General features: G+C 37.2%; 1 protein-coding gene across 3 annotated transcripts in view; it reads right to left on the reverse strand.

The window, feature by feature from the left end:
- The window catches only part of BABAM2 (BRISC and BRCA1 A complex member 2), a 403,550-nt gene that overhangs the window by 353,707 nt on the left and 36,507 nt on the right, over nucleotides 1-13,336 (reverse strand). For all 3 annotated transcript variants that reach the window (XM_043604241.1, XM_043604240.1, XM_043604242.1), the window contains exon 3: nucleotides 6,552-6,628. In XM_043604241.1, coding sequence (XP_043460176.1) covers nucleotides 6,552-6,628 — 77 coding nt within the window. The remainder of the gene's footprint in view (nucleotides 1-6,551; nucleotides 6,629-13,336) is intronic.

A 13,336-nucleotide genomic window follows, 5' to 3' on the forward strand; every position in this document is an offset into this window, starting at 1 on the left:
GTACTGTCATCTTCTGGTCTTTTTAATTTCAGTGATTTAACTTTGAATGTGGGTAATTCTGTAGGAATCAATGCACGAATTCGTGGGTAGAAATACGTCCTCTCCCTTGTCTTTCATTATCATTAACTGCACAGTTTCCTTTGTTCACAGAGGGAACATTTATAGAATAACTGTTTTCTAATATATAAAATATTCTGAAATATAAATTTGAGTTACATGCTTTTTTCATTAATCTACTTTGAGGACAAAGTGAAATATATAAAGACAAAATTGATACAGACTCCAAATCTACGGAGTATTCTATGATCCTCGCTTTTTTCTGAATTGCTAACAGCACTGTTCCAATTTAAAAATTCCTTGTATAATCAATAACTTCTAAAGACTGAGTTTCTTTTGGCAAAAGACAGATACAAGTGACAGAACGCCACATTCTTTATAACATGATACTTCAACCAATAAAAATCTGAACGTTAAGCTTCATTAATTCCTGCATGCATGCATTTACCTCCATTCCTTCCACAAATATTGAACTGAGTATCTTTACCATGCTGGGGCCTGGAGATATCATTTAATAAACAACGCAGTGTCCATCTCTAACTTCACTGAATTTAAAGTTATGAAATAAAATCACTATAAGCTCCAAATACCTCGAGTCAGCCTTGGTTAAAATTATTCTTGAAACCACCCACCGCAAGTTTTCAATAGGATTTAATGAGAAACTTCAGATAAAGTTGTTTACACAAATGGCTTTGAGACTGTAAAGCCCTGGGTTAGACATTACCCTGTGCTTAGAAAGATAAAGGTATGAGTTAAACAATATTTATTTAGTAGTTACCACAGAATATAATTTAAATCTATACTTATTCATCTCTTGCCACCACGAAATTAAGTTTCATTCTGGGTCTGTTTCCCCAACAAGGCAAAGAGCTTTTCTGTTTGCAATGACAGTTATTTTCCAAGGACTGTTAAACTACGTAACTCTTCAGTGGTATGTATTTGTTTTAGAAAACTACTTTTGTTAAAATATTGGCTGTACAGAATAATAGCTAATTATGTAAAGATGAACACTGTGTTGGTTGTAGAATGTGGAACTCAATCACAGGTCTTGTGATAACTAACCACTATGACCTTACTGATCTTGGATATAATATATTTGAGGTTATAAAAATGGATGGAGTAAAAACATATGTAGAAAGTGTTTGGCCTTGCCAGGTTTTTTAAAAGTAAAATGAAGGAGTTAAAAAAAAAAGAAAGAAAGAAAAGAAAACGGAGTGTAACATTAATTTTAAAGCAGTGCAAAATCTTAGTGTTCTCCAAGAGGGAAAAAGATTCTTTGCAAATTCATGATTTGCTTTGAATGATTTATTCTTTTACAATAAATTTGGTTGATACAGCAAATGATCTATTTCCATGAACTTCAAAGCACACAGAATAAACCTATACTAATTATCGAGGTTAATAAAATATCTAAGTGTTCTACATTACTACTTCTACCAACACATCATGTCTCAACAAACTCCTCTCAGAAACATTTATATATATAAAAAAAAAGCTAGAAACAATTAATTTTGGAATACTGTAATTTTAAAGTAAGTATAGTCACAAAGAAAGATACTTTTTTCATTTTTTTTTAATTTATTTATTTAAATTCAAGTTAGTGAACATACAGCATAGTATTAATTTCAGGAGTAGAACCCAATGATTCATCACTTACATACAACACCCAGTGCTCATCCCAACAAGTGCCCTCTTTAATGCCCATCACCCATCTAGCCCATCGTCCCACCCACATCCCCTCCAGCAACCCTCAGTTTGTTCCCTGTATTTAAAAGTCTCTTCTGGTTTGCCTCCCTCCCTGTTTTTATCTCATTTTTCCTTCACTTCCCCTATGTTCATCTGTTTTGTAGAAAGACACTTTATAACCTAAATATTATACAAACTAAGGAAAGTAAAATAACCTTGCTATGTAATCACTGACATGAACAAATTTATGTGGGGAGATTTACAAAACACCAGTCCAGTAAAGATGGTTCTGCTGATCATCACTTAAGTTTTAACTATCTCAAAAGGTTTGTTTTGATTTTCTTCGTGTAAATTTTTCCATTTTTGTACTGTCAGGAGAACAGTGACTTATGTTTCATAATTTATGTAGTTGATTTATTTTTGACAATTCTATCACATTTTCAACAGCTATCAAAAAACAATTTCCATCTGGAAGTTTTAAAAGGTTTGTAGTTTGGCTTCCATGCTGAAACACTGCGGTACCTCAAAGTGTATGCCACTTTTCAAGTTTAACAGATAATTTTTTTAAAGCAAGGGATTCTAACATTAGCTTGATCATAAGACCAACATCCTTCAGAAAGCCTTCCTAAATAATGTCAAGAATTTCAGAAGAAAAAAAAAAAAGCTCATTCTTCAAATTCAATGAACTTTTATAAATGTAGTTCGTTATCAATTGTCTTTTCCTTTTATTTGGCTGTGGGCTGTTTCAGGCTAGAACCTTGACTCACCTTAATGTGGAAGAACCTCAATATACAAAGTTCATTTTTTATTCATTACAGAGCATTCAACAGCCTAAATTAAGTCCCTAGTACATAATAATTATATACAGCAGTAGCTTAAGAGGACATAATTAACTTATATGGGGTATTCCAGGCAAATACCCTAATCATCAGTATTATAAGAGATTCCCTGGGAAAATCTTATAGTAATGAAAGGGTATAGATTAGTAAATGCTTTCTAGCATAAACTCATACAGCTAGTAAGATCTTTGTGAGGTTCCATCATTTTTCGCAAAAAGGCTGTGGACTAACCACGCACATTTATTTCTTCTCCCTCCTAAGACCCACCCTCCCATTAAACGATAATGAAACACAGAAAATAAGAATTCAAAACAACATTAAGTGAAGAGGAAGGGAAGAGAATAGCAATCAGTAGATGAGCAATTTCCGCAAATTCCTAGAAGGCAGAATGCAAATGGGAGAGTAGAAACTGATGAGACAGGGCAGAGAAAGCTTTGGCTGCAGGAATGTGAGGAAGAGGCTACTGCTGAGAGGGAAGCCCTCTGTCCTGGTGGACCCATAAAAACTTGTAGTCTTCCAGGGTGAGGAAAGGGAAAAATGAAAACTGGGGCTAAGGATGGGGAAATTAACTACAAGCTCCATGAGGAAGAGTCTATGATACCCATCCCCCAAAACTGGTATGGTGGCCAGATGTGTATGCCCCCTTGAAAAAAGGGGATTTGCTAAAAAAAAAGTAGGACAATTTGGGGGAGAGCCAGAACAGCTGAACTCCATAATATGACACATAGGAGTTCCTCATACTAACAGTTCGTCCATGATTAATCCACCACTCAGTAAGCTCGGTTTACCCATAAAGAAGTCCTATTCAATGTTTTATTGTCTGTCATAAACATACATAGATAACTGAAACCCATCTGTTATTTAAGAAAAGACTCCAGAATAGTAAAGAGGGGAAAAGATGATAAACAAACAAAAATACAATCCCTGGGGAAAATTAAAATAATTAAGAAAGCTTTTTTAAAAATCCACATTCTTTGAAAGCTTTCAAGATACCATATTCATAAAATAAAAACAAAATGTTGTGAAAGAGGAACAGAAAGCAAAAGCAAGAGAGAGCTCTTCGAAATTAAGATACCTAGTTATGAGTATGGTAAATAAAACTGATCAGGAAGGGCTACAGGAAAGGGAGGAGAGCAGAGAGAGAAGTGGAATCTAAGCAAGGTATTTTACTGTGTTCCAGCAATTATGTTTTAATTCTACCAAAACAGAGAATTTTCAATACACAGACTACAGAAAAAGGAAGAGAAGGCTACAGGCAAATCCCATAGAGATAACTGTACAGGAGCATTCAAGCAATTTATAAACGAAGCACAGAAGACAACTCTAGGTTTAGAACAAACGATAGGTTATTAATTTTGACGATGCAAAAGGAAAAGAATACAAAACTTGGGAGGTGAAAGAAGAGGCATGGAGGGAAGGGCAGGAGCTAATACCTTCATCTCACAAAGTGGGGAGCCAAAAGACACTCTCTATGGTTAAGGGGAAAGTAAAAAAAAGTATACCAAGTAGCTGTCACGAGTGTGCAGAGATGCTGACTGCGTGCCAGGCACGTGCTACGAATGTTTTAGAAGCTGTTCATTTAACTGTGCCATACAATGCTGACAGTGGTCCTTAAGAAAGAAAGGAAAAATGTTCAAGCTACAGAGTAACCAACATAGGAACCAATCGTGGCGATATAATTGCACTGAAGAGGAAGAAAGAAGAAAGACACAGAGTTCAATGAAGACAGGCCAATGCTTTATGTATCAGAGCAGAGAGTCAAAAGATAATAATATCTACAATTGATGTCAAGAAACAGAGGCATAAACATTATTTAGACATATGGAGAGCAGCCCCAGAAGAACTACATACTGAAACAGTTTTACAAAAAAAAAATGTAAGTGACTCCCTTGGGAAACAGGACCGGGCTTGGGAAGAAACCTAACAGAGGACTACAGCTTTCACGTGTAAAAAATTTCTGGACTTTTTTACATTTTTAGCCACGTGAATGACTTAGTTTGATCATTTCTTCTAAATTTAGTTAATAATTTTTTCAGAAACAATCTAGAATGTCCCACTACCTCAGGCAGGTGAAATTCTTACGTATTTTAATGGTTTCCAGAGAATGATCTAATAGTAACGCCAGGTTAACAAGACAGCATGTCCTATATTTTTTGCTTAATGTTGCATTTATGATGCTACAGAATATTAAGATGTAGCCCCTGGTGGCCTATAATTTAAAAAGAGTCCACAATCCTGAGAAACTTAACAGAAGACCATGACGGAGGGGAAGGAAAAAAAAAAGTTAGAGAGGGAGGGAGCCAAAACATAAGAGACTCTTAAAAACTGAAAACAAACTGAGGGTTGATGTGGCGTGGGAGGGAGGGGAGGGTGGGTGATGGGCACTGAGGAGGGCACCTGTTGGGATGAGCACTGGGTGTTGTATGGAAACCAATCTGACAATAAATTTCATAAAAATAAGTAAATAAATAAATAAATAAATAGTCCACAGCCTGAAAGGCACTATTTACTCATCTGTCCCATCTTTAACATTTATGTTCCTTATTCCTCTGTTCAAGACCAGAGAGACTTCAATACCTTCTTTGCCACAAGAATAGGCTCCAGAGAGAAAATTCCTGATGAGATTGGGACTAACCCACCAAAGCCACCATCATTTCCATGCTGCACTAGAGCATCAGCACTGGTAATAACAGCAGAGAAGGGCTGATACAATGTAGGCAGATGTTGTAGACGGTGGACTAAACCCAACAGTAGGTCTTGACTGCTCTTCATCAAGATCACAAATCAGTGGTCGAAGAGCTCGAGCCAGGCCCACACACATTTGGTCTGACCCACTTTATGTTGGCCCACACTATGTTTCTAATTTTTGAAAAAGTAGTTGGGACCCAAAAATGAAAGAATTTATACAAAAGTTCAGATTTCCACCTCTCAACAGAGGCAGTCCCCTCAAGACGGTAGGTGTGCCCAATTGTCACACCTAGCCTGTCCCCCTCATTTCTGTGACTAGTCTGGCCACGGTAGCCATTTGCATTTCCAACCCTTGCTATAAAAGAGGTAACCTGTTGACAATCCTAATCTATGCCAAGAGTCTCTGAGGGAAGGAAGACTCTTATGCTCAGGTGGCAATCAGGAGTTGGTTCTTGGCAGCAATAGTTCCAGAAGGGAGTTAGAAGCCATTCCTACCTAAAAGCTGTTTCTAAATAGTCAGGTATTTTAAAGCAATGGACTCTCTTTATTGACAAATTACATAAGATCTGTCAGTAGAGGGGAAAAAATTCAAGAATTACTGCACAGTCCTAAAAACTAAGAATTTCAGTGTATGCCTATTTGACCACCGCTTATTCCCTGCCAACTGCCTTACTTTGAATAGAACTCAAATTAAAAGACAAAATTTTTTTTTAACGTTTATTTATTTTTGAGACAGAGAGAGACAGAGCATGAACGGGGGAGGGTCAGAGAGAGAGGGAGACACAGAATCTGAAACAGGCTCCGGGCTCCGAGCTATCAGCACAGAGCCCGATGCGGGGCTCGAACTCATGGACCGCGAGGTCGTGACCTGAGCCGAAGTCGGCTGCTTAACCGACTGAGCCACCCAGGAGCCCCAGAAGACAAATTTTTTAAAAGTGGTAAATCCTAGGAGTACCTGGGTGGCTCAGTCAGTTAAGCATCCGACTTCAGCTCAGGTCGTGATCTCAACAGCTCGTGAGTTCAAGCCCTGTGTCGGGCTCTGTGCTGACAGCTCAGAGCCTGGAGCCTGCTTTGGATTGTGTCTCCCTCTCTCTCTGCCCCTCCCCTGCTCACACTGTCTCTCCGTCTCTCAAAAATAAATAATAAACATTAAAAAAATTATTTTTTAAGTGGTAAATCCTAGTGATAATACCTAATAGCCAGAAATAAAAACTGAAGCACAAAGTCTGATAACTAGCACTGTAATGTACATTTTCAATAAAATAGTCATCATTTACTTACATTTTAATGTCTCTCCAGCATATGGTATGTGCAGTTTAAATCGGTCACAGTTAGGTCCAGGAGTCAATGATGTGCAGCTTTAGAAAAAAAAAAAAAAAAAAAGAAAGATAAGAAAAGATTTTTTTTAATAAAAAACCCACACGTTTATGATATTTAATAAAGTAAATAAAAAAGTGATCTTTATAGATAAAAGATTAAAGCACTGGCTTATAAAACAAAATAAAAGCCCTTGATGGTCACAGAGGTCAAGACATTAAGACCTGCCCTGAAACGCATGATCCATTTATCTCACAATAGAACTTAAATGCCTTCTAACAACAAACACCAACAAAGCTCCAGCTACTCCTCTCAAATACGTGTATCTGGGCTTTCAAAGTAGGTGTATCTTCCAAAACAGGTCTGTACTCTTTGATGCCAAGAATTGTAAAAGAAGAGTAGTTTTAGGGGCAGATTTTAAATATAGACTCTTAGCTTTCACTCAGTACTAAAAAGAGCCCACTTCGGCCTTTTTTCCTGACACCAGGTCATATCCTCTTTCTCCCCAAAGGGGAGGTGCTTCCTCTCCATTTGGCACCCCCTTGTCTTCCCTCTACAGAGGGGCACAAGGCACTGCCCTCAGTTTCAGATAAAGTGTAAATTTAAAAGGAGGTGAACTGGTCACTCAGGTGTTTGGTTTCTTTTCAATCTATTACTTCACAAAGTTAAACAATGTTCTTTGTTCTTTAAACAAATTTACAAGATACCGTTCATGATCTCACAGGTCATAACTTCAACTGCATGACAGCAGCACTGGCTTCATTAATTAATATTAATACAAAGTCAACTGAGGAAATTATATGTCTTCATTTAGTTTTAAAAGTTGAGGTTTTTCAATTATAAAATAAAGCAAAAAATGCTAAGTTTCTTTCATAATTCCAAAACTGACTATGAAGCATCTCTGAAAAGAGTTATTTTAAGGAATGGAAGCATTGTTGGAATAAATGTACAACTTCCCTGGATGGCCACTTTGAAGGCAACAGTCATGTGAAAATAAATTTGAGAAAAGTGGACTCTAAAAAAGCTAACTCAGATCTCACATTAGATTTACCATAACTTTTTCCCAAAATGTAAACAGAGAAAAGAACCAGACAGAAAGCTTAACTCAGATGTATTTAATCATAAATCACTAGGTTGATTTCTCCTCTTATCTTTAGGGGACAACAAAAAACAACAGTTTATAAACTAAACAACAAAGCTAAACTAGTAATTGCAGAGTAAAACGATTTTAATTTCTTATAGGTTTTAAGAACACATTTTCCTTTACTGTTCAATTTAAAAAAAAAAATCTCCAGGGTATATTTTATTAAAGGTACTAAAATATTTCCCTTATAGTACAATCTTTTCTAGACCATAGCACAGCAGTTATTTGAAAACTTATGGAAAACACATAAATTAAAGCATTACAAAATATAGTCTAATGACAGAATTGGTCCTACAAGCAACACTAAGAATTTCTTCTCTTGCACATATTCCATGAACGATGCCTTAAAATTATTTTTTAATAAATAACAAAATATAATAAACATTCACAATCAATGCCTCTTTGAGGCATGAAGATCAAATTATCTTATATTAGATCAAAATATCTTATATAGCCTAGCAACTGAAGTTATTAACAGCACAGGAAATCCTGAGGATTAATCGGATTCTAGATTGTCTGAATAACTAGTCCTTCTTCAACGTGAAATTAGTTTCTCAATTGTTACATTCACTGTTGGGCCACATTTTGTATTATTTACTTTATGCTTTAACTTGGGCTAAAACAGTGCTTTGTGCTCTGTCCCTCCTCTTCTTCCCTTCCTACGTGAACAGCTTGGCTCCAGCCACCCTAGGGTGTTAAAAAGCACATTTCTCCATCTGAGTGGTTCCCTCCCCATTTTTTTTTTTTTTTTTTTTTTTTTTTTTACTTAGGTAAGATTTACTGAGCATTGTTCTATGTGTTAGGAATACAGGGTGGACAAGACAGACAAGATCTACGCTCCCATGGAACCTAAAATTCTGGCAAAAGAAAAAGAAGCGATAAACAAGAGAGGAAGATATAAAGATGGTTCGAAACTGCTACATGTTATGAAGGAAATAAAGTGGCGTGGCAGCGAATCGGGGGCTACATTACACTGGAAGACTGGGGAAGACCTCGGAGGAGGTGAAATCCGAAACCTGCAGGACACCACGGGCTTAGGGCCTACCCAGGCGAGTTCTGGGGCAGAGCACTCCAGGCAGGGGAAGCAGCTGGTGCAAAGGCGTGAAGGCAGGAACGAGCTGCATATATCTGGGGGAAGAAATCTTGATATGTCTGGGCGATGCAGCTAGAGCAGAGTGAATGAGGGAGAGAACAGAGAAAGATTAGGACAGGGGTAAGCAAGGGACAGATCGCGCAGAGCCTTGTAGGTGGTGGCAATTAATTCAGGTTTTATTCCAAGCTCAAAGGAGGGTTTTAAGAAGAGTAATATTATCTGATTCTATGCTTTTTAAGAGATCACCCTGTCTACTGTATGGAAAAAGAGACTGTAAAGAAGTCAAACAGAAACCAACAGGAGTCCACTTCAGGAAAGAAAGATGATACTTGGACTAGGGGAGCCACGGTGTCAATGGAGAATGGATTTACTGACTAGGGACAACTAGAAGGAGAGCAAGTTTAGGAAGAAGGGGAATCGAGAGTGTACAGTGTGAGACAACCAACCAAATCATATGCGGAAACAGCCCGAGTAACGGGGGGGGCGGCTAGCCAATCCATAAGGGCCATGGAAACATCACAGAAAAGACAGAAGAAAAATTTGCCAAAACTCATTTTAGAGTGCTGTATATTGTCGGAAAAATCACTTACTTGGAGTGGGGACAAGGGCAGGGGTCACACTCCCCAAAGAGCATTCCCAAGTTAAAATGGTTAATCTCCAGTGAACTGCAGGGTTTCTGCTTTGCTAAGAGGAATATACAAATGTGGGCCAAGAACTTATCCATTCAAGGCAACAGGGGAAGACTAAGCTGTCGTTAGCAGGCCTCTCTCCTCAACAGTGCTCAGTTTCTCCAATGAAATGTTGAGCAAATTATTTAAAATATCTACTGTGCTCTATCTTCCATCTTACCTAGGATCAACAGCTTTATGGAAAACAAGTCAAGGTCATGTTACCTGAGAGTTCTTTTAAGATTAAACTAAAAATATTTCCCTTTCTTAAATTACCTCTGTCTAAAATCGGTTTTGGTCACGTTACTTAATTTACTATGAAATTTCAAATCGCATTCAAGGAGGGCATTAACTTTTCTGTTACTCAAACAAGGGCATGAGTTTAAAAAGATGGAAAAACACACATGAATGGTATGCTTCCACTTATGGAAAAGACAGACCTATGTGTATGTATGTCTACACATAGAAACAGATTTCAGGAGAGACACCAAAATGTGGCAGGATTTGGAGTAATTTTTACAACTTTGATTACCTTTCTGCATTATTTTGATTTTTGTGATGAACATGAACTATTTTGTAATTACATAAATATTTTAAAAAGGAGATCCTTTTTATATTTGAAAAACCGCAGGGTATCTACTGATGAATAGTCTTCAAGTAAAATAGATATGAAAGTCTTTATATTACGATATCACAAAACTTCACACGGCTAATATTTATTATCCCTCACAGTTTCTCTGTGTCAGGTTTCAGGAATGGCCTGGCTAGGCAGCTGTTGTATAGAGTCCCACAGGATGTTGCAGTCAGATGTCAGTAACAGATAACTAATACAGTGGAGAAGTTCCTTCATCTAGAAAATCATTTCCTTTTAGGAATATGAAAAAGCTACTAAAAGGCTGTTGGCTTCATTAAAATTCTATTTTTATAATGGCAACTTGTCCTAACAGTTAGATCTGAGGTTTAAAACCCAAAATTCCAGGGGCGCCTGTGTGGCTCAGTCAGTTGAGTGACCTGCTCTTGACGTGGACTCAGGTCATGATCTCACGGTTCTGTGGGTTCAAGCCCCACATTGGGCTCCATGCTGACAGTGTGGAGCCTGCTTGGGATTCTCTCTCTCTCTGTCCCCATGCTTTCTCTCTCTCTCTCTCTTTCTCTCTCCCTGCTTCGTCCTCAACACAAATAAACGTAAAAACAAAAAAACAGTATTCCAAACTGAGTATCTTTTAATAACAAGATAATTTTGAATGATTTAAAAATTGTTGACAACTAAATGTAATTTCAAATTTGTCCCTCAACTATATTTCCTGAGTGCTTACCATTTGTCAGGCACTGTGCTAGGTGCACAGAACACAGCAGTAATGAGAACAACAACAACAAAAAAAAAATCTTGGCATTATATTGAAAAAAAAAGTTTTTAGATGAAGAACTATGCCTTAAAATGTATCTTTTACTAAATTCTAATCACCTCAATGTGCTGGGAATGCACTATTTTAAAGTTTAACACATGGGAGAACAAAGGGAGTTAAACAACCACCTTCTGCAGGTTATGCACGTGGGAATTATCAAGTCGGAATTCCCGAAGGCATCAGACCAGGCAGTTGACTGTAGTGCCTTATTACAGAACTATAGCCAGCTAACTACACACACAGTAAAACGCTAAGCATAACAACCCCCACATACTCGCATCCATCTCTTAGCTTACATCTAATCACGTGATTCCCAAGATTATTATTTATCTAGTTTCCAACTGTGGTTTGTCTTCCCAACCATGTCATAAGATTCTTGGTGCTAAAACTGTTCTATACTTTTTTAAATGTCCTAGTATAGCATCTAGCATAGTACTAAGCATCCAGCACTGATGACATTTTAGTACAGACTTATCATCATAAACTCAAGTCCGCAACTGTCATTTTACAGACAATGACAGTGAAGGTCAAGGATCTCACAGTCACTCAGCGAGAGCACTGGGACTGGAAAGCACTCCCAGAGCATTCGGGCCACACCTTGGTCTCCCTGACACAGGCATCCTTCAGTCATCTGCAAATCTCCAGCATATAGATAGCTGGTGTCCAGGATGCGGATACTCCAACAACTACGTATGGAGATAAAGATTTGCCGAATTAATGCATAAACTGACTCCCAGTCTTGTGCTCTTTTCGTGACAAAAACTAATGCTTTAACTGGAATTAAGAAGATACTCTTATCCTCACCTCTGAGATAAAAGTGTGATTATTTGTAAGAGGTCCTCCCTTTGAAGAGCTGTACATGTAACTCAGAATTTATATTTAAAGTCACTTGCTAAAATTACCGTTTTCACAATAAATAATAACAACAGGCACTAACATTTGTTGAGCATTTGCTATGTGGCAGGTACTATTCTAAATTATTTAATTAGATTGAACTATTTAAACCCACAGCAACCTTCAGAAATAAATGCTATTATTGCTTCCATTTTACAGATGAGGCAACTGAGGCACAGGGAAGATGAGCATCTTGCTAGTTAGTGACAGAACTTGGATCCAAACCCAGGATGTCTGGCTCCAGGGCCCATTTTCTTAAACACCACTCCAAATCATCCCTCAATATTTAAAGGGGAAACCATCAGAATTAGTAAAAAAAAAAAAAAAAAAATGTGAATTATAAATCTGTCAATAAATGCCATTTTATTAAGTACCTAAAATAATAAAAAGTAAAGGCTAACAAACTGTTGCCAAAAACAGTGTTCTCCCCTACCAGCTTTAGTGAAAAGAAAATGATTTAGCGGTAATTAGCATAAGAACTATATACATGTAAATCAATGATGCAAAAGAGGGCCCTCCTAAATTGATTTTAAAAGGCTCTACAATGGTAACACTATTGACTTATTTAGCAAACTCTTTAAATAAACAGTGAAAGTAAATTTGGATTTGAATCCTTTTTAAGTTATTACTTGCTCATAGCCCCTGAGATCTGACTCCAATTATTAAGGTATCACTATAAACAGGAAAAGTTGACAATTTCTCTACAGTTCATATGATTTTAGTGACAGCCAACAACTAATCTGGATTAACAAAGTTATACAAAGATACTCTACAACCTTGAAGACATCAGCATTTTTAAGATCATGCAAAATATAAGTAAAGCATATGCTTTGCAATTTAATACTAAACCTATTACTTGATCAGCTTTCTGGGAAAAAAAAAATAAAAAAAGAATGATTTAAACCATTTCTACTCTCCAAGCCACCTAAAAAGAACAAAGTAGATGAGTCCAGGGTTCCTTCCCTGAGTCTGCGTCAGTTTCCTTTACACTATTAATTTACCATTTGGCACGTTCTCCTACATAGCTTCCTGTTTTCTTGATAATGACGTTTGTGCTTAACCAACAATATTCAACATCAGCTGAGAAGGAAGTCTTCAGCTCTGGCAATCTAAAATCACAGGTGACTGTGAAATAAAATAGGCTCAAAGACCAATAACTGCCTGGTAAATGACTCTCAAGTCATAAGTTAGAGTGAATTCTTGTTAGTTCATATTCACCACCTTTTCATTATACAGAATTTATTTTCCCTGAATTAACCCTATCATCAATGATTCCACTCAGACCAAAGCAATTTCAAAATTATCATGGTTTATAGACTGAAAGGCAGCAGCAAAGAAGCTAGGAGACTGCCACAGGCTATGTGAACAGCTACTAAGTAACCTATAAAATAGGCATTTTATCCACAAAGGCATGTGACCTTCTGATTCACAGATTTTTACACCCTCCGCCTTAAAAGGGAATTACGGCCCATCTAGTTGACTACATCAAAACTCACTAGGTCAAGTTGGGGCCTTTCTACAAGGAGACTCATGAATTAAAATTG

Source organism: Prionailurus bengalensis, chromosome A3, assembly GCF_016509475.1.
Source record: "Prionailurus bengalensis isolate Pbe53 chromosome A3, Fcat_Pben_1.1_paternal_pri, whole genome shotgun sequence".
NCBI classification, from domain to species: Eukaryota; Metazoa; Chordata; class Mammalia; order Carnivora; family Felidae; genus Prionailurus; species Prionailurus bengalensis.